The 25528-nt window shown below is 41.0% G+C and overlaps 2 protein-coding genes across 10 annotated transcripts in view; one reads left to right on the forward strand and one right to left on the reverse strand.

Moving 5' to 3' along the window:
- The first annotated feature begins 1166 nt into the window (after nt 1–1166).
- Nucleotides 1167–16930, forward strand: prpf40a (PRP40 pre-mRNA processing factor 40 homolog A). 3 transcript variants are annotated; one of them, XM_069663212.1, is made up of 27 exons: nt 1182–1199; nt 3405–3485; nt 3642–3785; nt 6732–6815; nt 7389–7407; nt 7497–7516; nt 7654–7695; nt 7838–7948; nt 8729–8849; nt 9101–9125; nt 9359–9574; nt 9724–9829; nt 12195–12259; nt 12340–12504; nt 13359–13467; nt 13590–13740; nt 13867–14000; nt 14168–14282; nt 14532–14623; nt 14733–14849; nt 15082–15219; nt 15319–15414; nt 15506–15592; nt 15724–15814; nt 15893–15954; nt 16062–16217; nt 16311–16930. In XM_069663212.1, exons 1-27 carry the CDS (start codon nt 1197–1199, stop codon nt 16398–16400), a joined length of 2640 nt encoding a protein of 879 aa, XP_069519313.1. In that variant the 5' UTR covers nt 1182–1196; the 3' UTR covers nt 16401–16930. The 3 variants fall into 3 exon arrangements, with proteins under 3 accessions (XP_069519315.1, XP_069519313.1, XP_069519314.1); XM_069663213.1 differs by having other exon boundaries at nt 7841–7948; XM_069663214.1 differs by lacking the exon at nt 3405–3485 and having other exon boundaries at nt 1167–1199.
- Nucleotides 16931–18033: 1103 nt separating this feature from the next.
- The window catches only part of fmnl2a (formin-like 2a), a 56558-nt gene continuing 49063 nt past the window's right edge, over nt 18034–25528 (reverse strand). For 2 of the 7 annotated variants that reach the window (XM_069662789.1, XM_069662785.1), the window contains 3 exons: nt 24166–24261; nt 23658–23781; nt 18034–19931 (listed from right to left, as the gene is read on the reverse strand). In XM_069662789.1, the coding sequence (XP_069518890.1) occupies nt 19822–19931; nt 23658–23781; nt 24166–24261 (330 nt within the window). In that variant the 3' untranslated portion in view covers nt 18034–19821. Of the gene's footprint in view, nt 19932–19955; nt 20455–21750; nt 21871–23657; nt 23782–24165; nt 24262–25528 lie in introns of those variants that run through there. The other 5 variants (XM_069662787.1, XM_069662784.1, XM_069662786.1 and 2 more) reach the window with 4 other exon arrangements.

Consider the following 25528-nt stretch of genomic DNA (forward strand, 5'->3'; position numbering starts at 1 on the left):
ATCATCATGGAATCATTCCAGCTACATACAGCCAGGAGAGCTGTGTCACCAAAGCCAATAATTGGAAAATCACAGCCAGTTCTCCAAATGATCCCCAATACACCAAGGTAATTTGGTCTGAACACCAGCTACTCCAGCTCCTGAAATGGGAACCTGTTATAACGTCAAAAATAACAGGAGAAAATAGCTCATGTAAAAGTGTAAAGAATAACCTCCGCAAAGAGTTCTGTATCATGGCCAAGGAAATTATGAGGGTTGCAAATCAGTGTATTATTTATGACGTTTACATAGTTTGTTTTGGAAGTTGGCCCAGGTGTATTTTGTTATATACTTTAATGAATTAGAATATTGTGTGCATAACTAATTTGTAATAAGTTCGACATTTCCAGGACAAACTAAATTGTCGCATTCCAGAAGAATGACCTCACTCAAGGTGTACTTACTGTTTCTTTCGGACCTTACAGTTTTCCTCCTTCGATGGAGTGTCCACATTCTTGGCTCAGTAGATGCATATTACCGATGCCTATGTTCTTCTGAAAGTCATACTCTTTACAACCACTCTGTCGCTCTCTCTCTTTTTTTAAATTAACATTTTGCAATCAATGACAATGCAGTAAGTCATTTACGTACAAATGGCATACGCACATATGCCAGGGGTTGAGAGAGAAACAAAAATAGATAGGATTGGAAATAAAATAAAACATGGATCAGCAATTTAGACAATTGCCATATTTACAGATTTCTCTTAACCAGAAGTTTTCTGTTGCAAAATTTACTTTTATGAATGTGAAATTTAGCTATAATATGATTCAGGTTTTGTTCTGAGGTGTAGACCTCATATAAACCTAACACCACATCTTTGTAAAACAAAGTAAAATTTGTAGGAATATTGCAAATATAATTGACTAAGTCTCAACAAAAAGGGCAGTAAAGGGACAGCTCCAAAACAGTTGTATGGTTGTTTCAGTAACAAGTCCATAAAAAGAACAATTAGTATCAATGTCCTTTCTTATCTTTTGCAAGTTCACTCAATAGACACTCTGTCTCTTGTTGCGCATTCTTGCGCAGTACTGACGCAGAATGACACTACTGAGTCCTTACCTCTGACCTCGCTGCAGTAGGAAGGAGTTGAACCAATCGTTTGGCTCGTTGTTGAGAGGTGCTGAAGTGAGGTTGGTTCATACCCTCTCGTCAACATGGTGAGTACAACCATTGAAAAGAAATGATACTTTACTGTAAAGTAAAAACGAGTAACTACCCAAAGTGAATGTTTCCTTGATTGACGTTTGGATAACAAACGGCTCTTTATCTTTGTGATAATGTTTAACGTTAAAGAACATCACCGGTTAGCAAGCCATGTTAGCACTGAGCTAATTTAGCGGCACACACATCTATCGTTAGGGTTCAGGCTATGTCCTGGAGCTGATGGTCAGTGGAAAATAAAAATAGCAATTATTTAAAACGCTGGCTATGGTTAAATGTAAAATAAGCACGTTCATGGTACGTAATGTTATTCTTAAAACTAATCGTAAGGCTTTTAAATAGCGAGAAAGCTAATTGCTAATAAGCTAAACTCTCAGGTTAGCTTTGCATACACCATTATCCTTCACCAGGGTTTAGACAGAGTCTGTAGTCATTCATCCCAAACGGCAGCAGTTTCTGATAAAGTTTTCATTACTCAGAGAATCGTGAGAATTACGATAATTTGTACGTTTGTTGTCAATGATAAAACGGACAGAAACCAACAAAAGCAGCGTCAACCTGCCTGTCAGTCACAGCTAACATAGAGCTAGAGTTAAGTTAGCTTTCAGTAGTGTTTTCATGTAACGTTTTTATATCGTTTACTTCACATATGCAAATTATAAAAGGTCGATATTGAAATCCTTTAAACGAAAATGAACGGTCCATTCAGTTGACTTGTTTACAGGTTCATTACCTAGTTATCTAGGTTAGGTAAAGGTTAGTTTATGCTGCATAACGCTAGCTATGTAGTGAAGGTAAGTGGTGTTTTAACTTTGAAAATGACTAGTCCTATGGCTGAGCAGTATGTCGACAAATGTGGCCTATGTCATTTCCCCCTCCCAAAACTTTATTTACAACTTTACAAATACAAACATATAAGGCACATTTTTCCTTGTACATCATAACACAAAGCTTCTGTCTCAGGTTGAGCATACATGCAAAATGAAAAACAATAAACCAAAATAGATAATATAAATAAAATACACGCATAACTAAAAGGAAGGCCTATTTCATATTAACCTAAAATGTTCAAGTAGAGAAAACAATTTCCTGGTTTGACTTACTTAAGAACTGTAACTCATTTTTCCAATGGTTTGAACAGGGTTTAGTTTTAGAGTATCTACATTTATGTATGAAAAACTTCCCTAGTAACAAGTATTTAAAAGGCTCATGTCATTTAGTTAATTGTAGTCTAGTTATATGTAAGTCTAATGAATTTCGGCACAGACTCATATAGAGTGCCGTAGAGGACAAACCTTGAGTTTGACCTAAACCATTGATTTTAGTACTTTTAAACTAAAGCTGAGACAGTTGCATTTGTTTATCACCCAATGAAGACTTAAAACGGTTACTTTTCTGTATGACATTGTAAATCAATATGCCACATGACCAAAACTACTTTCAGCTTGTTGGCAAATGATCACATTTTTAGCCATTATAGTAGTGTAATTCTGGAAGTCAAGTTCTTTTAAAGGTACAGTATCTATTTATCATTGTGGCAGAGTTTGCGTCACGTTAAGTTCTGTTTTCTACTGTGATTTTCATCCAATTAAATTGTGTAGGGCTTTCTTATTGTCTTCCCTTTTAACCAATTTAAAGTGAAAAAATTGAAAGAACTACTTTACGAAAAAAAGATTTATAAATGAGGCTCGTTGTCACTAATCCAATGAGCGTGAAGTGGGGTGGTTGGGTTAACTCTTATTCTGTCACATGTGGAATTAAAAAACAAATGGTTAAATGAAGGATCAATACATTTAACATATTTTTTCTTTGTGCTTTTCATAATGCCGGCATCAAGATAGGTGTAGACCTTTTAATGCTACTCATGTTTTTGCCTGCATGCTCTCAAATGGCAGTGCTCAGACTGGCAAACTGAATGTCGATCCGTATTAGTTTTAAGCTTGCTCAAATAATTGTTTGTAAATGTATCCTCCATATAAATAAACCAAGGTAAAACAAATGCAGCACCACAGCCCTGCAGTAAATCATCAAATCCTCCTCATTGGACATAATGCTTTTAAGATTTGGGTTGTGCATGCCATGACATATTTGGAAAAACAGAAATGGTAGCGTTACTGAACTGAGCATGCTGATAAATACGCGTCACACCACTGGCTGCGGGGAGTTCTCTAACTCTGTGTGGTGTTTCTTATTCATGACAGTCTTCATCGGAGGCTAATAATGGCCCGAACCAAGCGCCACCTTATCCAGGTGTACCGCCCTCAGGGATACCTCCCCCGTTTGTAAGTCAGTGACAGATATGTTTATAACAATTAGCTTTCAACTCTTGTTTGGAGTTGTCATAAAGGGCTGCAGTGAAAGTGGTAAATATTAAAGGTCTTCATTAATGTTTAAGCTTACCTAATGCATCATTTCCTTCTCCCTCTTCATTTGTCTAGATGGGACCACCAGGAATACCGCCTCATTTCCCTCCAATGGGAATGCCTCCCATGGGACAGAGACCGCCTAGCATGACTCCTATGCCTCCTGGTATAATTCCCCCTGGTATAATGCCGCCAATGGGGGCTCCACCAATGGGACAGGTGAGTCTTGTAGGAAACGTATGCTTTTCTCTATTTTATTGGTTTTGTTAACTCTATCAGCATTTTTTCACGTGTTCCTGCTGCTCTTACATGCAAGCATTCATCAAGCTTTAAATGTTGTTCAAACAAAGACTCAGTCCATGAATTTCATCCTTTCATTGGATGTTTATTTATATAGTGACAAATTGCTCCAAAAGTTGCCCGAACTCTTTAGACAATTGTTCACAGACCCAACTAAATCCATCAAGAACAAGCACATAGCAATAAAGGCAAGAAAATGACTTCCTTTGAACACGCAGAAACCTCAAGCAGAACCAGACTCTGGGTGGACACCATCTGCTTTAAGCGGTTGGATCGAGAAAGATAGATATAGAGAGAGAGAAAGTTAGTCAGACAGACTGACAGACAAGGAGAAAGACAGTCTGCAGCAGCAATAATAACACCACTTATAAGAATAAGAGAGATCATATTAATAATTGCATGACAACCATACAAATATTAAGTAAGTAAGTTAGCAAAGCTTTATTTATAGGGATGCACAAATAGTACGGCACGTTATCGGTATCGGCCGATATTGGCTTAAAAATGAACTATCGGTATCGGCCAACACGCCGATATCCGCCGATATAATTAACCGATAAAATAATGGGCTGCTGCATACTTGATTAAATGCCCGACCTCGGCGCAATGTCCCCCGCACGAAGAAGACCTGCGCGGCGCAGCGTGATGACGTCACGTGTGTCTACCTGCAACATGAGAGAGTTAGAATCCAAAATGTCCGTGGTGTGGAAGTTTTTCAAAGTGTCCGAAATAGATAGCAAAACTGCTATTTGCAATGACTGCTCAGCCTCGGTGATGCGAGGAGGAGCCAAGGCAAAGTCTTTCAACACTACATACTTGATTAAGCATCTCAAGACCCGTCACCCCGACCGTTGTAACAAATGTGATAAGAGTATCACTATTATACTGTACGCTAATTCCAATATAGAAGAGAGTTGATCTCTGCAATTAGGTGTGCGGGAAAAAATATCGGTATCGATAATCGGCTAAATGAGTTGTAAAATATCGGCATATCGGCATATCGGATATCGGCAAAAAATCCAATATCGTGCATCCCTATATAATTATGGAGCACTTTTTAAAACACCAGGTTACAAAGTGCTTCACAAACACAGGAATAGAAACAAATAAACAAAACGCTAAATCACAAAATCAAACAAGGCAAAAAACAAATAAGCAACTTAAACACAAGAAAGGGATGGAGAACTACAAGAAGGCTTGTCTATACAAATGAGTCTTTAGCAACTTCTTATATCTTATATTGGATGTAAGACTGATAATTGCAATGACAACTATGCTATAGTAGAAGTAGGACTGATTGTTATAATTGCAGAACTAGCTGCAATCATGCAGGTCAAGGCTTGGGCAGCAGGGGGTCTGCATCCATGTTTCTAAGGAGCCTGTGATATCAGAAAGCACAAAAACTCTTAGTAAAGTGCTTAGTGACATGCATTAATCTTAGTAACATGCATTCATCTTAGTAACATGCATTAATGGGGCATGAATGCATGGAAATGGAGAGAAGGAAAGAGGAGCTCTGTGTATCAAGTCCCCTGACAGTCTCAGCCTATTGCAGCATAACAAGGGCTGATCCAAGCCTGAGCCAGCCCTAATTATGAGCTTTATCAGAAAGGTCTGTTTAAGCTGCCTCTTAAAGGTGGAGCAGTAGATGATTCCACAACAGAGAAGCCTGTTCATTTAGCCTCTGCCTCTCATACTATTCTTGGCGACTTTAGGTTCCACACGCCAGCCTGCGTTCTGCAATGCTCTAGAGGGCTAATAGGGCACTATGAGCTGTTACCACTTTACTCATCCCAAAACAGGAAAATGTAAGCTAGCCAGCAGAAGTTATTGCTTTGATAAACAAAGACCCTTGGAGAGTTTTAAGTGCTTTAGGTTGATGTATTACAGCAACTGTACTAAAAGAAGATATACTTTTGTGTAAATAACACATAGGATATGTTAGATGTAAGTTTCTTTAAGACTTGGATTTTGTAGCAACGCATTAGTTGAATCTGTAAAGTAACGGCTGAGATATCGGAAAGCAGCAACATCACTGAAAAATGGTTAGACGTGGTCTGAGATATGAACGATCAGTCGAACAAACTCATTTGGATGAGAACAAAACACCCATTACAATTTGCAGACCAACTTTCTGGTTTAACTTTGACCTTATACATTTGCGATAGATATGTGCACATAAGAATTTGAGGATGAGCAACATAATGGGCGGGCTCACTTTTGGCTCTACCTTTAAAGAAACGGGCAACCAGCCCGGCAAAAAATGTTGCGCTTGTTTGTAACAGCCAGATCATCTGACATCTTTAATGCTGCTTTTCTGCAATCCCAGAAATTAGTTTGCTGAGTACAAAGTTATCATAGCTAATAGAGCCGATGACGTATAATAAGCTGGTCTTTCTAGCACCCAACGTCCTCTAAAGAGATGTCACTTAACTTGCTTGTTTATAGTTTTGAACCTCTACCATGAGCTGACGTAATCCTCCTGAGTGAGTCGCACTCTTTTTAATTTGCATATCTGTGCTTTTTTTATGAGCAGAAATTAGCGAGCATATGTGGCCTTGTCATGCATATAAATAGGTGCGATATTTGGGGGTGTTGGATCAAGGTGCCAGCAACACAAAACCGAAAAAGGTGGTGAGGCGATGTAGTCTGGTGTGTTGCTGCTTCACAGATTGCAAGCTGTGACATCACACCATTAAATAAGCTCTGCGGACTCGGCTTCAATCTCACCTTTTTCCCCCCCAGTTGCAAGCAGCCCCACTCACAGACACCAACACCCTGTCTCACACTGTGTCCCACTACTTGTGCCTGCACTAGGTGGTATGGAAATGTCAGATGAATATTTCATGATGTTTCTTTTATTAGATGCCAGGCATGATGCCACCTATGATGCCCGGGATGATGATGCCCCCTCGCATGCCAGCTGCGGCTGTACAACCGACGGGACCGGTAACTGTCCTCGCTACTTTTCCCATCATCGCTGTGTTTCACACCTTTTAGATATGCACTGAATTCTGTGAAATGCTTAATGAAGCATTCGCACAGCCGGGAATCACAATTGTATGAGAACTGATATCATTCCCTAAAAATAAACATTTGTTTATTTTTAACCTCTCATTAAAACAAAAGCTAAAATTTACAACCTGTGTGTCCCATAATGCACCTTGTTTTAGTTTTCATTCAGCTGTTAATCACCGTGAATGTTTAGAAACATACACGCACTTCACTTTTAGTAAGCAAGTTATGCAAATGAGGAGTCTGATTTATTGTGACAACACCCAGACAGCTTCAGATATCAGAAGACATTCACTTAATCATCCCAAGTATATTTTAGCATCTTGAGTGTATCGAGTTTGCTACTAATTAGGAAAGCTTTGTCAGTTACTGTGTGGTGTGAATGATGAGTCTGTGTTCCCAGATGAGTTCATCACTCAGTGGCAGAGAAGTGCTAATGTAAGCTACCAGATTTGTGAGTGTTTCTATGAGTAATAATTCATTAATATAATTCATTCTTTCCCACAGCCTGGTGTTGACTCCGCAGGTAAGATCCTTAAACTGGTATTTAGCTTGCATATTTAGTATTTGTTAAAGGTACAGCACCTGACTGATTTGCGTGTTCTCTCCTCCCAGCTGCTGCACCTGGAACAGCTGTAAGTGTGACATAGCTTCATACGCAATAATTGCAATTTTACAGTTTTGACAATTTTGAGTTCTCATCATCATTAGCTCCAGCCTTCTGTCTTCTTCTAATTGCTGTTTGCTTTCGTTTGCTCCTTCGTCCCTGCAGAGTACAACAAATGGATCTCCACAGGAAGACCAGCCAAAGAAGGTTTGTGCACATTTAAATTGGGAAGATGGACGTAAAAGACTTGAAAATAATAATTATAAAAATAGAATCAAAATTAATATTTGTACTGCTCCTTTTTTTATTACTGAAACAGCTGATTAATCGTTGTTTTTGTCTGCCTCAGAAGTCCCTGTGGACAGAACACAAATCACTGGATGGGAAGACTTATTATTACAACACAGACTCCAAGCAGTCCACATGGGAGAAGCCGGATGACCTCAAATCTCCTGCAGAGGTACAAACTTTTATCACTTAAAGAGGGGGTATTATGCTGTTTCACATTTTAAGACATATATATAATGTTACAATGTTGGATGTCCAGACTAAACATGGGTGAAGTTTCAAATCTGTATGTAAAAGTACGTTGGAGTAATCCCCAGGCTTCTCAGCTCAGTCTGCAGGCTGCTGTGAACGCCAGGTTTCACACAGTTTTTTCACAAAGTGCAGCCTCAGCTGGCCAATCAGAAGAAAGTGGGCTTGTAGGGGCGGGGTTTCTTAAATGGACAGAGCCGACTGAGTTGTTTCAGGCAGAGGCTGTATGCATAGAGCACCAGTGTGAGAAAAATGGGGTTTTTTTAACTGTAAATTATGCTAAGCTACTCCACAGGTATGACAGAGTGAAATATGAAGCTTGAAAGTAGCATAATACACCCCCTCCCTTTAACATTACATGTAAAGAGCCCACAAGTTGGCATTTACTCACCTACTTACATATTACATCGTCATAAAACTTTACTTTTAATAAGGGACAGTATCAATACAATACAATAATACATTATGTCAATATATGATATGTGAAATGAACCACATTTAAGCCAAGCGTGACTATTTTCTTTAAAGACTGTTTGTGCATTTATGAAAAGTCTCGTAGTAAATCCAATTAATTTCATCAGACATATATAATAAAATAGAATAGAATATTTATTTTCATACGAATCCTGACATGCAAACAGTTATTTTTGTGCAGTGTATTACAACTGAAGTATTGTTTTCCTATTGTGTTTTCCCCTTTTAGCAAATGCTCTCTAAATGCCCTTGGAAGGAGTACAAGTCCGACACAGGGAAGCCTTATTATTACAACTCTCAGACGAAGGAGTCCAGATGGACCAAACCCAAGGAGCTGGAGGATCTGGAAGGTGAAGTCCTGCTGTCTGACGGTGTCAAACCTGTTGTGAGAAAGGCGGTGATGTCTCACCCTGCCCTCTGTTGATTAGCCTTTACAGTAACGGCAATGGGTGACGGGCAGGCCGCTAGCTTGTTAGACAAATAACAGCATGCATCACATGATGGCTCCTGCAGTACATTTATCTCTGCTGCTCTCTTATCTGCATTATGCTTTGAAATGATAACAAGTACCCTAACAGCTATCTCCTTTCGTCTATTGCAGCGATGATCAAAGCAGAGGAGAATGGGTAAGAGCTTCCTGTTTACCTTCAGCTACTCCTCACTGCTGCACTATTTATTAAGAGCAACAAACACAGCGGTTATTAGAACTGATTTCTTCCTCCATTGTCTCTTTTATTATTAATGAGTCTGGCCCTTACATTTTTATCTCCCGGTAACCCTTTATGTTCCAGTTAGGTAACATTGTCTGGTATTCTTCTCATCATGTGATGTGTTTTTACCTGTCACCGTGTGATTTCAGGACGGCAGAGGCTGCAGCTCCCGGCACCGCAGCAGCTCCTGTAGTTCAAACAGATAATACAGCCACTATGGCAACAGTAATGGAGGCGGAAACTGCAACAGCGGTCTCAGAGGAGCAACTGTCTCAGGCGGCCGTGCTTCACACAGCTGAGGTGAAGATTGCAGAAGCACCTGTGGCTTCTTCAGAGAGCCCGGCCCCTACAGAGGTCACAGCCAGGTAATCCATTATGTCTGATACAGCGAGGGTACTGTCTTATACACTTCATGCAAGAACCATAAAGTCACAATGAATCTGGGTTTATGTACAAAGCACTTGATGCGTAATGAAAGCACACTTTATTGAATAACATCTATCTTTGCCTTCAGCGTTGAAGTCGCAAAGGAAGAACGGCCAGAGCTTCAGAAGAAAACTTACAAGTGGAACACAAAAGAGGAGGCCAAGCAGGCCTTCAAAGAGCTGCTGAAAGAGAAGGTGAGTCAGGCTGTTAAATGAGGATGAGGATGAGGCAGGAGAGACTGTGTTATCTCTTACTCTGTTGTCCATGTTCTCATTACTTGACATTTAGCAGATCAAATGCAAAGATATATCTCTGCTTGTTTGAGAGTGCGCGCCTGAAAATAGATTAGCATCCATTAGTGTGCTTTTAGCCGCTGTTATGTCGGTTGGTTGGTCACTCCAAAACATTTTGGATGTGCTATTGCAGCTGCAAAGACTGCAGAGCTGACTGACTCACGACTTTGAGTGGAGCTGAGTGTGTGTAGGGGGCTGTCTCAGCGTTGTGTGAAAGGTACAGACACAATTCTCCAGACTGTCTTTGAGACACTTTTCTGTGGCAACAGCAACTTTGGTTACGAAGCAACAAAAGATTTACAGAGAAGGAGCCGGATGTGCCAAACAGCTTCACAAAAATATAAACACAACACACAAGCAAAGTATAAAAACTATAGAAATCAATGACTTCCTGTTCTTTTAAAAGTTGTAGAAAAAGGCAACAATACATCCATGCATGAAAAATCATATTTACAGCAAAATAACATCTAAAGTGGTGCGAATGTGTACAGAGAGACAAAGAGGAGGTGCTGAAATGCAGCGAATGCAGCACGTAAAATAAAAGCATGCCATAAGTCCTGCGATGGTAAATGAACTGTAAATGGACTGTACTTATAAAGCGCTTTTCTAGTCTTCTGACCACTTGAAGCCCTTTTTACACTACATGTCACATTCCCCCATTCACACTCACATTCACACACTGATGGCAAAGGCCTAAGTGCCAATCTATGCCATTCATACCCGACGGCTGTGCTTTCGGGAGCAATTTGGGGTTCAGTGTCTTGCTCAAGCACACTTCGACATGACTGTAGCAGTCAAGGATCGAACGCCCAACCTTCCGATTGAGAGACGACCGACTCTACCACTGAGCCACAGCCGCCCCAACATTTTCCTGTAAGGGAAAAGGGTGCACCCTTAACATTATACACAATAACTTGTTTACATCCTGACATAAAAACAAACAAAACTAATAGAAGATGTGCTAGCCAAAATGCTAACCTGCTGACTTCAAATTTAAAGGGGGAATTCACTAAAGGATTGTGCGGCTTTTGCGCCCGTTAAACCTGTGCACAAAAGAGTAATTCTCGACGCACACGTTGAGGGTTAAATGCAACCCAAAGTGCGCTGCAGAGCGAGCAGCGTCTGTGCTTTAAATGAGTCATTATGCAAACAATTGGCCCCTTTCTGTGCAAATGAGCCTTGTGGCAAAAAGCGTCTAACTCACGAACAGCAACGCTAAAAGCACCGTGCAGTTAGTGTGAAATCATAACCGTCTGCAGAGAGTTGGTGGTCACTGCGGTGCAGTGTTATAAGGGCTGTTTCCACTGATCATGACATGACAATTTGTGGTGCTATCAGTGGCTACAATTCATTCTTAGTGAATTCCTCCCCTTTAAGTCTTCTACAATCTATATGTACGTTTTCAAATATTCAATGCCCTGTGTATAATATAGATAAGAATAGCACAATTCTACATTTGCTATTGATTATATATATTATATATTATGATTTTATTATTACCAGTAAATGAGGCTGCTTATTTGACTACAAAATGTGCACATTGAGGAGTAATATTGGTGATCACGTGGTACACCAGTATACATAATATTAAAGGTTTTTTGTTCTTATAAGGTTAATTTCACCACGTTAAGTCTCTCCTAAAGCCTGATGAGTTTACCATTTTGATGTGCATCTAATCCCAGCCCCTCCTCACGAGCCCCTGGGAGGTCTTACCATGATTGCTAAGCCTCCCCTCCTGTTGCTGTGGATGTATAGCTCGTTTGGTTGCAAGCCGGTCTGGCACCACCCACCTTGAAGGCTTCTATATTTAGGCTCTTTTTAATTTTGTGCACAAAGCTCTCCTCTGAGATTGCTTGCCATTTCCTGCAAGATCTTAATGGCTCTGTCTTTATGATTAGCTTTATTGGATCAAAGGCACGGGGGCTGGCGGGGATTAAGACAGTGAGAGAAAGTGGCATGCCTCAGTGAGTTAGAATAACTGTGACAACTGACAAGACAGAGGCACATGGAGGAATCGGCTCATAATGGATGATGGAGTCACTCCCTGAGAGAGGCGAGTGGCAGAAAGGGCGCTTACAAAAGTCCTCAGGGCCACTTGTTTGAATTATTGCCACTCCACACCTCTTAACCCGGCATCTATTAGTAATTAAGGAAATGTGTTGACTTCTGGGAGACGAAGCAGCACGGCTCTTTGTTCCTCTGCCCCTCTCGCATGCTTTTTCTACGGCTGTGTTGTTTCCCATTCATTTTATTTTGTGTGTTTCAGGGTGTGTCCTCAAACTCCTCCTGGGAGCAGGCTATGAAAATGATCATCAATGACCCTCGCTACAGGTACACTTTTCTCCTGAGATCAGTATTTTATAAAGCAAGTGAAAACAACTTGACTTCAAATTCTTATTTGTCCAACAAAGTGCGCTGCCCAAACTGAGCGAGAAGAAACAAGCGTTCAACGCCTACAAAGTCCAAACAGAGAAGGAGGAGAAAGAGGAGGCCAGAATTAAATACAAGGAGTCCAAAGAGACCTTTCAGAGGTTCTTGGAGAACCACGACAAGATGACGTCCACCACCAGATACAAGTAAGAGCTGCACTGATTTTACTGAAGTTTTTTTTCCCCCCTGTAATGATCTGTGGTTCCCTGAATTGTCAATATGATTATGCAGATGGGATCAGTGAAAGGTCATCTGTGGCTTATGCACGCAAACATGCAGCTGTAGCACTGATAGCTTCCTCCTTAGCTGCTCTGACCTGTTGGCTTTGTCACACTGTGACTCACTTCAGTTCAGTGAGTGTACATGAAATCTTATTTTGTCCTATATTTAACATCTGTCTTAGCGTTTTCTGTATATTTCACATATAAATGCAACACAGATACTAAAAAGAAATAGAAAGACATGGTATCTTTTTACTAAATGTAAACATGGATTTTTTTCTCTCTTGCAAAAACATGTTATAAGAAGGAGTTATGCATACAACATAAAGTTTTCCGTCTTTGATCTTTGCGTAACACGTCCGCTTCCCGAGCACCCTCTGGTTCAGCACTGTGGTTGAAAGTCACCGTGAGGGACAGACGGATCGACTGGTGACCTTGACAGAGTGCCAGTAAGAGTTCAACTGGCACTGAGGTTGTTGTGATGACTGGGCCTCTAATCTGGGATGGCACACGACAGGCAGGCAGACTGGATAGCGGGGTGGTCTATTGGTGTGTGTGTGTGTCCTTGCATTTTATACCTTTTTCCACTACCTGTCGCTTCTTTCGAGCATTTTCAGCGCACATCATAAAAAACAGCTGTGCTCCACCATCTTTATTAACACGTTATAAGTTCTGTTTTTAATCTGAACTGACGGTATGTTTGTTCTGTAAAATGCTGCCCTCATGTGGGTTCTTGTGTGAACAGATTCTTAATGAGTGTTTGTGTTGTTCTAATCCAGGAAAGCAGAGCAGATGTTTAATGAGCAGGAGGTGTGGAGCTGTGTGCCAGAGAGAGACAGGCTGGAGATCTATGAAGATGTTCTGTTCTACCTCGCCAAGAAAGAGAAGGTAAGACTTTGTTTCGCAGTTCAACCAACACTCAGTCTGATCTCTATTTGTACCTGCCTGTATGAGAGATGCTGTTAGGGAGGCTTTCACATCCTTGTTTCCTCCCTACAAACTGTTTAAAGGAACAAGCCAAGCAGCTGAGGAAGAGGAACTGGGAAGCTCTGAAGAACATTCTGGACAACATGGCCAACGTCACTTACCGCACCACCTGGTCTGAGGCGCAGCAGTACCTGCTGGACAACCCTACCTTTGCGGAGGACGAGGAGCTGCAGAGTAAGAGAGCAGAAATCCCTGTTTACTAACTTTAGTTTGATGCATTTGCACCCGGTTCTATGTGTAATAATGTGTAAAAATAGTCCTGCAGTTCTCCCTGTTTATCGTGTTGTCATCCGCTTACAGATATGGACAAAGAGGATGCCCTCATTTGTTTTGAAGAGCACATCCGGGCGCTGGAGAAGGAGGAGGAGGAAGAGAAACAGAAGACTCTTCTCAGGGAGAGGAGGCGACAGCGCAAGAACAGAGAGTCCTTCCAGGTGAGAGGAATAATGATACTTCCACCTTAGGCAAAGAAATGCTGTTTTTTTCTCACATTGCAAAAGTAGAATGTGTTTTCAATGTGTTCCTGTAGCTGTAAATATAATCAGAGTCACAAATACGGATTTGTTGCTGTGCTGATTTCTTGTTTCGATTTTTAACTCAGAAATTCCTCGATGAGCTCCACGACCACGGCCAGCTCCACTCCATGTCCGCCTGGATGGAGATGTACCCGACCCTGAGCTCAGACATCCGCTTTGCCAACATGCTGGGCCAGCCGGGTAGGACGGCAGAGCACAGCACACGTGGCTTCGCACATCTGAATGAACTCAGTGCTCTGAAGCACGTGGACATGATAGCACATGACATGAACATAGGAATAAAACATAGGAAGCTCAGGGTGTAAATACTGTATGAATCACAACAGGGCAGTGTTGTATAAGCGACCTCATTTATTTAAGCGTCTCTTTTTTATGTATGTTTTACATGTTTCAAACAGAGCCCCTTATAATAGATTTCTTCTTGTGCAGGCTCCACTCCCCTGGATCTGTTCAAATTCTATGTGGAAGATTTAAAGGCCCGCTACCACGACGAGAAGAGGATCATCAAAGATATTCTTAAGGTAGGCTGCACTGTATATGAGCGTTTCCTTTCAGAGGTTTGTTTTAATATTTTATCATTTTATGTCCAACTAGTTCATCTTCTGATTCCCTTCTTGTATGTTCTCTCAGGACAAAGGCTTCCTGGTAGAAGTCAACACCAGCTTTGACGACTTCGGATCCGTGATCAGCTCAGACAAGAGAGCCACCACGCTGGATGCTGGGAACATAAAGCTCGCATTCAACAGCGTAAGACTTCACGTCCTACATACATTTCCCCCACCAGATTCTCCTAAATCCTACATAAGACAAACACAGATGCTCGTAAACAAGGAAGAGTTTACACATTTTGATTAAGTTGACTTAAAGCAGTTTTAATTTAAGTTACACTTTTACACCTTTATTTGAATGTAACCTCTATATGTTTTTACCCCATATTCTCACATCAGATTAACCTGTTTTGCAACCTCTGTTTGCGTAGTTACTGGAGAAGGCAGAAGCCAGAGAGAGAGAGCGAGAGAAGGAGGAGGCGAGGAAGATGAAAAGGAAAGAGGCAGCCTTTAAAAACATGCTGAAGCAGGCAACACCACCGCTGGAGCCAGAGGCATCATGGGAGGGGGTACGTGTGTCATGCAATCAATCACTATTTTTAATGTATTGCCTTATACCAGTTATATAATTGTACCTATGTGATTATAATGACTGATATTTATTTCAGGTGAGAGAGAGGTTCTTAAAAGAGTCGGCCTTTGAAGATGTGACTCTGGAGTCGGAGAGGAAACGGATATTCAAAGACTTCATGCACGTCTTAGAGGTGAGTCTGTCACTATTATGGGAGTGGGCTTCAATTCTGAGAGCAAAGATGATGATGTTTAACATTGCATGTACTTTTTTTTTTTTTACAGCATGAATGCCAGCATCACCACTCCAAGACAAAGAAGCACTCGAAGAAGTCCAAGAAGCACCACAGGAAACGATCCCGCTCTCGATCGGTCAGTAGCACTCAAGACAAGACACTTACCTTAAGCTTTCAATATTCTATATAAGATACCCCTCTGCCCCTATTTAAACTCCATATCATGCCTAGTTTATCTCTGATTGACTCCACTTTTCTGTTTTTTAGGGCTCAGAGTCTGAAGAAGAGGAATACCACAAGAAGAAGAAGAGGTCACAGTCCAAATCTCCCTCTGAACGCTCGTCTAGTGGAGAATCTGGTGAGTGGCTTTCAGATAATCTATCATCATGTAGAAAAAGTGCAGTAGTGCTGATATTCTTATTCTGCTTCAAAACAGAGAGAAGCTATAAAAAATCTAAGAAGCACAAGAAGAAGGGCAAGAAGAGACGCCACAAGTCTGTAAGTTAATAGAATGATCCCCAAATCCGTTTAGTTTTTTTCTTTAAATAGAATCTGAATGTTCATGTTGTGTTTGATTGTACACTGATTTTGATGCTGAAAACCAGGCGTCGCCAGACTCTGACAACGAGAAGCGAGGACGAGAGCGTGACGGAAAGCGGGAGAAGGACTTAGAGAAAGACAAAGAGAACGACAAGTCTCGGGGGAAATCTCGCTCGGACTCTAAACAGAAGTCTCCTAAAAGAAAAGCAGTAAAAGAAGAGGTGGGTTTTCTTTATTTAAGATGAGAATTTAGTCGTGAAAGTTATTATGTAAAGTGTGTTTTTAACTGAGTTTGTTTTCCGTGTTGTGTTCAGGGCGGCTGGGACACGTCAGGCAGCGAGCTGAGTGAAGGAGAGCTGGAGAAAAGAAGAAGAACTTTGCTGGAGCAGCTGGACGCACCTTGATGACGACGATTCTTCTGGTCTTTTATTGTGATTGTACACAAACATGCATTCCCCTCTGAGCTCACCCGACTGTACCGGTCACACCACCCTGGACCGAGTGAGTGAGATAACACCGTTCTCTGGTATTTATGGGGATGTGCTATACTGAGCTTACACACTTATTGGTGACTAATTTGATATCAGGAGACTGATCCATCGCTAAATATCAGTTTGTTCTTTTGTCGCTCTCGTTAGACTTTTTTAGTTGACTGTAGTTGCACATGTTTTCAATTTCTAATATGTTTTTTACATTCAATCAAAAGTCTTTAATGTCAAACTGACTGAATTCACCTGGAAAACAGCAGCAGAGAATAAGGTATAAAAACATGCTTTTGATTTCAACTTAACTGCAGTTGTATTGTGGAGAAATGACCCGAACAGGTTTTAATTGGAGCATTTGTTGAAATTGATATACTGTAGTGTAACGTAATAAATACTGTTTCAATAAATAATGTCTGTAATTGGATGCCTGAGGAAATCAATACAGTCAAAGACGAATGATAGTTCAGCTGCTTGGACAGTGTTGTGATTTTGTACTTTGTGTTTGTTTCCTCATTCAGTGAGGACTGAAATATTCCCTTATGGTATGACCCAAAACAATTCACAAAGCACCACAACCTGCATCAACATGTCTCTAATCTCTATTTACAGAGACACACGAGTGGATTTTAGCACGGTAAGTGTGCTGGTTTAGATTGTAGTCTGAGTAGTATTGACCAGTCACGTATCAGCAGGCTGCGGTGTATACAGGAAAAGCCGGCCGAACTTAATGTGCCGTAATGACATCCCGGCTCCCATCAGTGGTCATCTGACAATGATTTAACTTCTTATTTATCTCTATAAACCAGCATCTGCATGTAAGTTCAGCTAACGATTCGTTCTAGATCTAAAATTCAACTTGAGACAAATCACCTTGACACGGTGTCACGAAAGCCGTTCAGCGCTTCGATTTCCCGACTTCCTCGAATGCATCAGAAATGACCGATCCGACCTCCGTTCAACAAACGAGCATTTTAAAAGTACTTTTCTTCTTCTCTTGATGACAGACCTGACGAAGCTTCATTTTTACTTTCGGCAAAGGCAAGACCCGTCAATTGAATGAAAATCACAAGAAAAGCAGTTTATTTTCTGGGTTCAGACCGCTGAAGTAAGCCGGAGTGAAGCGTCGGTGTAACTTACAAACGTGCGCTCCTCCGAGGGATGACATGAACCAAGAATGACGCTGGGTAATTTACATATCTGGTTGGCGAAATTTGCTTACATTTTTAGGAGGAAGTCTTGGCTGGAAGGCCTCGTAGGCGAAGGTTGGCCAAACTGGAATGCCCGAGATGTACGCAGTTGCTTCCAGAGGCTATATCGTTGTCAGACTAGCCGATGGGTTCCGAAATTGATATCTCAGTCAAAAACGGAACAATAACTGATATGTAGGCCCCAGGAGAGGTTTCTTCTGTCAGAAAACTTGAAAATAACTTGCTGCAGTAGTGTGATTAGTTTTATTTCCCAGTATATGTAATATTTCATTTGTCAGTTTTCAACCATAACACCAGTTCCAAAAAGGAAAAAATAATAAGGAGGATAACCGTTTTGTATTCAATGTAAATAGTTTATTTGATCATATTCGTTGAAAATCTCATGTCACCTAATTAAAGAAAAGCTTGTTATTTTGTAATAAGCACAAACTGCCTAAAATACATTTCTGGTGAACTTTAAAACAAAAAAACATGCCAGTATTATCCAGTTAGAGAAATGTCACTATTACAGACGGTGAAGTTCAGAGAGAAAGAGGAGATGAACGGCAGCACGTGCTTCAGTGGAGATGATTACAGGAGGGTGTATCAGTGCGACCCAAAACCAGCTAACAGGTCGAGTAACAGAAACAAGTTTTATCAGACACGATGTGTTCAAATGAACCAGAACTTAGAAATCTGAACATGTTTTTCTGGCCGGTTTTGACACTTTGTGAAACACCCACATGCAAATTCAGTGATCTGCCTCCTGCATGAGAGTGAGATGATCAGATTTAAAACACTACTGTCGATTCTGGCTGCATTTGGCTTCATTAAATATACAAAACAATGAAAACAAAAACTATAAGTTAAAATAACATTCAAGTTGTATAGCACAAGGCAATGAAAACTTTTGTTTAAACAATATGTACAATATTAACCATCTGGTAATGTGAATTAAGTAAAAAAAACCAAAACAGGTTTGTAGCAAAATATCTGTACATTTAGGAAAGTGTTTTTGTTTTGTGTACTTTTGTTTTGCTAGTTTTTAATGACACAGATGAGCTCAAAGGAAGTCTTTCAGTGGTTAAATACTATACATGAAAATTACAATAAAGTGAGTAGACACCTGGAGTATAGTTAATGTGTAAAAACAATGACGGAGATGAAATGCAAAGTTGTATCCAGTTTTGACAATGAGATCCTTAGGTAGGTTAAGTGTCGATTCTGGACTTTTAAGATACAGTTAGCAAACTGTATTTTGTATTTTTGTTCCCAGAAACCAAACAAAATGCGGCGCTGCTACAGAAATGCATCATTATTAATGGACGGTAGAGTTTGATCTGACCAGGCAGCCTAACTCTAAGGATTAGGAGCTACAAATTCAGGCTGACCTATGAGAGAGGTGTTTTATATACAATTCACATTAGCTGAATTCTACTGGAATGAATCACTTTTTGTCTTTTCTTTCCTTTAACTTTAATACAAATATAAAGTTTTCATCTTTTTCTGATCACCGTCTTCGTGCCTGATCATCAGCCCTTTCACAAAGAGTTGAAACGCCTCGAGATGTTTCTGTGTAGTAAGAGGAGGAATGGAAAAGAGCACCGGAATGTACCGACAAACACCGAGAGATGTAATATTTGTAACAGCTAAAGGGAACGCGTCCCATACATTCTACGTTATATTTTTCCGAGGAAGCTTCTCTTCACGCGGCTCTTAAGGCCACCGCAAGTCCAGTTTAACACATCTTAACATTAAAGCCAGGTCAGCTCGTATTGCTCAAAGTGGGAATATTTAAAAAAAAAACAGTCATCAGACGAACAAACAGAGTGACGATAACCCACAAAAATAAGTTCAGGCACTTGGCTTGTCGAAGGTTTCCGAATCAACCTTTCAGACACTTTAAATTCAGTCCCATACATCTCCCAGTCCTTCAAAGTAAAAGCTGCTACTGCACCACAGACATGGAATAACGTGTATTCTTATGTAATATATATACATACTCATCTCTATGGTTGCTACAACGCTTGTCATCTTTCACTTCCTTCAATCTGTATCCAACATCCTCTCCTTCTTTTCGTCCTTTGACGCTTCACTTCCTCCCCTTTTTCACCCCCCCTCCCCTCCTTTTCAGCACATGCTCTGTTCCCTCGTCACACGACCACTTCGCCGTTGTTCCCCGGCCGCAGGTTCTGATCATCAAAGCGTCTCCTGACGCTCCTGCGCACAGCGTCTGCTCGCCTGTAAGGCTGATTCCTCAAATCTGAGAGGGAGGAGGAGATTGGATAGGTAGGGCGAGGGGGGGGGGTGGTAAAAGAGCTGTCAGTCATGGTGTCACAGCGATTTGATGAGCACACATGCTCAGAGTGCTGGCAGCCTGTCTGTCAAAGCAGCATGAGTTCTACACAGAAAATAAAACCTTGCAGGTGTGCTGTCTCTGGGTGTTACAAGTGAGACAGGCTGCAGGGATTTGACCTGTAAGCCTCTGCGGTTGTGAAACCAAGATGCATCTTCCTCATAAAAAGAGGACAAACTACTGGAAAAAGTATGTTTTTTTTTTCTTACTAATCAGACATTCAAGTGTAATAGGAGAGGAGATATAATAAGTGGGGAAAGAGAGAGAGATGGGTGATCCTATATGAGAGGATAGTAAAAGAAGGAAAGGAGGTAATAAAGAGATGCTTGCCAGGTTTGGGACACATCCACCACTACAGGGGTGCTACTGGAGGAGTTCCTTACCCTCGAGTGGACATTGGGAAATTTAGTTATATTATTCTTCTTTAGGGCTAGATGAAGAGAAGACAAAATGAAGGTTAAAACTGGAGGAGGAGGAGGAGGAGGTTCAACATGTCAGCCTTACATATTCTGAATTGCACCGCGAGAGCAAAGCAGAGTGGCAGCAGGCTGCATGGGGGGAGAAGGCCAGAGTAGGGTAAGGGCAGGAGGAGAGACAGAGCTGGAGGAGGATCAAAGCTTCTGTAAAAGGTACGTATGTAAAGCTTCTTAATTTTCTTAGTGAAACTCATTTTGCTTTGCAGAGCGGCTACCAGCAGCATAGAAGAAGAGCCCGTTTTAAAGTCCCATACAGAGCAATTCTATCAGACTTAAATATATAATTATGGTTCCAGGACACAGCAGCATTGTTACATTCAACAGCATGTTGACCAAACACCAACCAAAGCATGCATGCAGGCAGGGAAACACTAGTTACAAATGAATGAATGGACAGGTGTTGATGTAGTGAAGCAGCCCGTTTGCATGTTAGTAGCACACAAAGCATGCAACTGCAGAGACAAACTCCTGCAATGTAAATGATTCATTATATCTAGATGTAATGCAGACCATGTCAGCAGGAGCAAGCACAGCATATAGGCTAACTGGGAGAGCAGGGATGCATTGTGGGAAAAGTTGCAGGCGTGAAGCATTCGGCATGCGAGAAGCAGCTGTAATGATATGTGATAATGATGACAAACATTCATTTTAAATACAAATGATAAAAACACACAAAAAAGCACATTATAATGGCACAGGCACTTACACACTAATGATGTTAGTTATAGCTGCCATGTAGATGATGACTGAAGCTTGTATTCATACAAACAACCTGTTGCTGTATCATGTTTGGTGCTACTGATAATTAAATTAGAATCTAATCAGTGTTATGATTCATGGGTTGTGTTCTCTTTGTCACCACTAGATGGCAGTGTAACTTTTCTTCTCCGTTACTTGATGAGAAAGTCTTCACCAGTTTTAATCTCCTGTCAGTGCAGATAAGAGTGTGACCTTGGAGACAGTTTCCTCTGTGACATTATGCTTTGCCATGGTTGATAAAAATAATGATGATAAATGAGGGTGTCACACTTCATGCAGGTGTGCAGAGAAAAAACCATTACCCTATCACCAAGTCATGCTCAGGAGGGAGAAAACACACAAAAACACACAAACATCCACATGTGTGTGTGTCTCGGGGTCCAAAGTGTGAGGTGGTTGAGTGTGTCGGTTAGGAGAGGAAGAGGTGTGAAAAGTCATGCGAGGATGGAGGAGAGAAGGACATAAAGAAGAGAACGTTTTGTTCCAGCAACCTGAGAGAAGAGAGACAGTTCTATAAGCTTAGTAATGGTACTCCTCATTGAGGGCGGGCTCGCAGAAGAACCGAGAGCCGCGCTTGGCGGTGCGGGCGGTAAACGGCACGGTCTTCAGCACTGCATTGAGAACGACAAGGACAACAGCCAGGACAAGACAAGACAGAGACAAGATAAGAAAAGCAGACTCCTACAGGGGTTAAGCACTGGTTAGCACTAAGCAAATACCCAACAACAGGATCAGGAGAGGCCAGTGTTCAATGACTGAAGGGCCTGAAAAAGAGCGTCATTATTCAGGGCACCTAGTTTAAATATAAACTCTATCTGCCTTTGTTGGAATAATAAGTAGAGATTTAGACCCCGGTAGCACTTGTCATGCATATAAATTAGTGTCATATCATTATAGTGTGTATTATTGTATTGCTAATACTAATGCATTAATATGTAATTAGCATTTTTACTGTTTCGATGTTGCTTTTGGAGATTAAGTAAATGTTACAGCTGTCAAAGCAACGCAAACAATATTCTATAACAAGGCATGGTAACAGCTTAACACGTTTTGCATGCCACGTCTTATTTTGAAAAGCCAATTCTAATCACAAGAGTTTAATTTATATCTTCCTGATATTAGCTTACAATATTTATTGGTATCCGCTTTGATGTCAGAAAACTTTAAAATGTAATATGTTTCAGGGGGGGTTTTATACTAATTTCAAGCTTTATATTTCACTCTGTGATACCTGTGGAGTAGCTTAGCATAATTTACAGTTAAAAAAACCCTCTCAGTCTGGTGCTCTGTGCAGCCTCTCATACAGCCTCTGCCTGAAACCCCGTCCCGACAAGCCGCTTTCTTCTGATTGGCCAGCTCTCGGAAGCCTGCTGAGGCTCCACTTTGTGACGTCACAAAATGTCTGAAGCCTGGTGTTCACAGCAGCTGAGACGCCTGGGGTTTACTCCTAACAAACTTTTACCTACAGATTTGAAACTTCATCCACGTTTTGTATAGACATCTAACATTGTAAAATTATATACATGTCTTAAAATGTGCATCAGCATAATACACCCCCTTTAAGGTAATTTAGAAACGGTGTCTCAGAAGTTTGTCCACTAGAGAGCACTGTCAAGTTTATTAAGTCTGTATTTTTGTCACTATTTAAATATAAAAAAAACAAATCTAATACATCCTAGTTGAAAATGTCTCTTTGTATTGTGTGTTTGTTTTTAAAAATTCATAATTGGCGGGTATATTGAACTGGATTTTTTAAAAACAGTAATGGCATCAATCAACTAAATGGGTCGTATAAACATGTAGCAGAGTAAGAGTACAATATTAGATTATGGAATGTGGTGAAAAGGGCCTATGAAGTATCATTACATGGAAATATTATGCACAAATGTACAAGTTCCTCTTAATTGTACTTATGTACAGCACTTGACAAAATATAATCAGAAATTCCACCAGTAGTATCTTTAAACACCCTTAAGTTAACAGAGAATTTAAAGTAAGTTAATTTCCTTTTGATCATTGATATATTAGAAGCTAGTCAAAGCCCGGCCTCGTCTACGTACAAACAATGTTATAAAGCAAAGACAAAGCAGATAAGATAAGCAATGATCATCAGACACATATAACCATGGAGGTCACTAGATTAGCTGCACTGTCAGTTCATGTTTGTACTCGTTAGGTTAAACCTTTGGTGCTCAAACATCTGACAGCTGAATCTTAAAAAGAGCCAAAGTCATTGTGTTAGTTGGTTTAGATCCCTTTGTTAAAGACTTCATGTACAGCACCGGAGAGGACCTTCATGCAGAGCGCCCTGTATGTGCATGTGTGTGTATATATATATGTGTGTGTGTGTGTGTGTGTGTGTGTGTGAGAGACTGTAACCAGGCCCAGGTGATGTTACCCGTGATGATGTCCTCTATGGCTCCATCTTTGCCTTCGTAGACGTGCCGGCTGTCTTTCACCTGTTTCCTCCTGAGCTCCTGGATCAGCTCCTGCTGCTGCCGCTTGTTCTTATGAGATGGAGACTAAGGAGGAGACGCACAAACAAACACAAAGACATCTTTTTACTCCAAGTCATGAGTATATGCTAAAAAAGGATACTCCAACCACAGTTTCTTTCAGCTCATTATTTTTAGCTCCACACATGCCTTTATTCTGAAAGTTAGTGCGTGTGTGAGTTAACTATACAATTCAGGAAATATAACCTCTGCTGACCGTGACTCAGTTTGATGTGGCTCAGCAGGGTGTCGAACTGTGCTCAACTAATCCTGTGATCAAGAGTCAGGAGGAAGGTTGCAGCAGAAGGGGAGGAAATGGAACTGATTTCCCTTCTGGTCCCCGTGAACCACTGCAGCCTCCTGCCCTAGAGAGCAGGAGGGGGGAAGGGGGTGGAGAGACGGGTGACTTACCTTCTGGTCTTCCTCCATCATGGCTTCCTGCTCTAGAAGTTTCTCCATTAATATCTGCTCCTGTCTCTTTCTATGCTCGTTGTCCTCTTCCGCTTGCTGAGGAGGAGGTTACATAAACATGTCATGTACAAAGAGGATGTGCCGCTGGTGTCATTTAAAAAACACTGATTAGTTTCACACACAGACTGTATAAAAAGATGGACGACATGGCAGCTCCCTGAAAGTGAAGCCAAAACATCTCTATCGCCCCCTGCTGACTGGCTGCAGTATAGGTCATAAAGCCCGCCTCCTCCATGTTAACAGATGGGACATGAGACAAAAAAATCCAAATACAGCTAGTATACAGCTATACTAAAACATAGCTAGTTATTATCATGCTGATAATAATAGTGCTATTGTGATTTACGTCCAAGTTTCCGGACAGGTTTATTTTTAATTATTTATCTGATGCTGTAAAAAGGATGATTGACAGCTCTGTTGACAAATACGGCTCCTGCAGCAGCTCTAGCCGGATTAGCAGAGTAGAGGAGGATCAGCGAGGTGAACCTCTGCTTCAGACCGACACTGTTCTGCTGTTAAATATGCCGACGTGCAGGATCCTTGCTGTTTATGCAGTAATTTTAGTGTGTGATTTGGTTAGCAGAAGTGGCCCCGGCGGTTCTACCCGCCGATTGCTACCGCGCAGCTCCAAATGACGTCACCAGCGCAAGATGGCAGCACCTGTCTCAGGGGTATTTTGTACAGTGAGAGTAGATGAAGACACGTCATCCATCTTTATATACAGTCATTGGTTTCATTCGATGTGATTCTATTCAAATTTGCTAGCGGAAGTCATATGTGATTTTGGAGGAGTAAAAAAAGAAAAGGAACTGAAACACAGCAACCAGGGTGAGAGCTGCTTGCTTATGCGTCTGTCTTTTTAAAATTCTTACACTTATAGAAAACACAGTCCTCTAGTAATAGCACCAGTGGGCATATCTAGTCACATAATGTACATAAAGGCACCAAGACGCACACAGAGAATACAAACAGTATGTACAAATAACGCCCACATTCACTCAAACAATTGTATCCCCACACTGACCCTCCCTAGATGCTGTTGTGACTTAAAAGGGGAACTCCACTTATTTTCCACATCAAAGTCTGTTTACAGGTCTCGGGGAGTTCTACTGCATATGTAAAGAAATATATAGCATACAGCCTTTTGTTGCTCGAGCAGGAGTTGCAAGTGATGTTGCTAAATTAGCTGCTATTAGCAGAGGGACTTAAGCTGGTTCGACTAAGTGATGAATACAGGGCTTAGCTAGGACTATCAATATGTGGAGAAAAAAAGACCAAATATATTTCGTTCTGTGTTTTTTGT

This window comes from Semicossyphus pulcher, unplaced genomic scaffold, assembly GCF_022749685.1.
Source record: "Semicossyphus pulcher isolate SPU_LCO1_2020_fin unplaced genomic scaffold, fSemPul1.0.p SCAF_15, whole genome shotgun sequence".
NCBI classification, from domain to species: Eukaryota; Metazoa; Chordata; class Actinopteri; order Labriformes; family Labridae; genus Semicossyphus; species Semicossyphus pulcher.

What these genes read in the sequence shown, in the direction of transcription:
- prpf40a (XM_069663212.1), top strand. An exon ending in ACCTCGCCAAGAAAGAGAAG is followed by an intron (nt 13,468 to 13,589) that starts GTAAGACTTTGT and finishes AACTGTTTAAAG; the next exon opens with GAACAAGCCAAGCAGCTGAG. An exon ending in GAAAAGCAGTAAAAGAAGAG is followed by an intron (nt 16,218 to 16,310) that starts GTGGGTTTTCTT and finishes TGTTGTGTTCAG; the next exon opens with GGCGGCTGGGACACGTCAGG.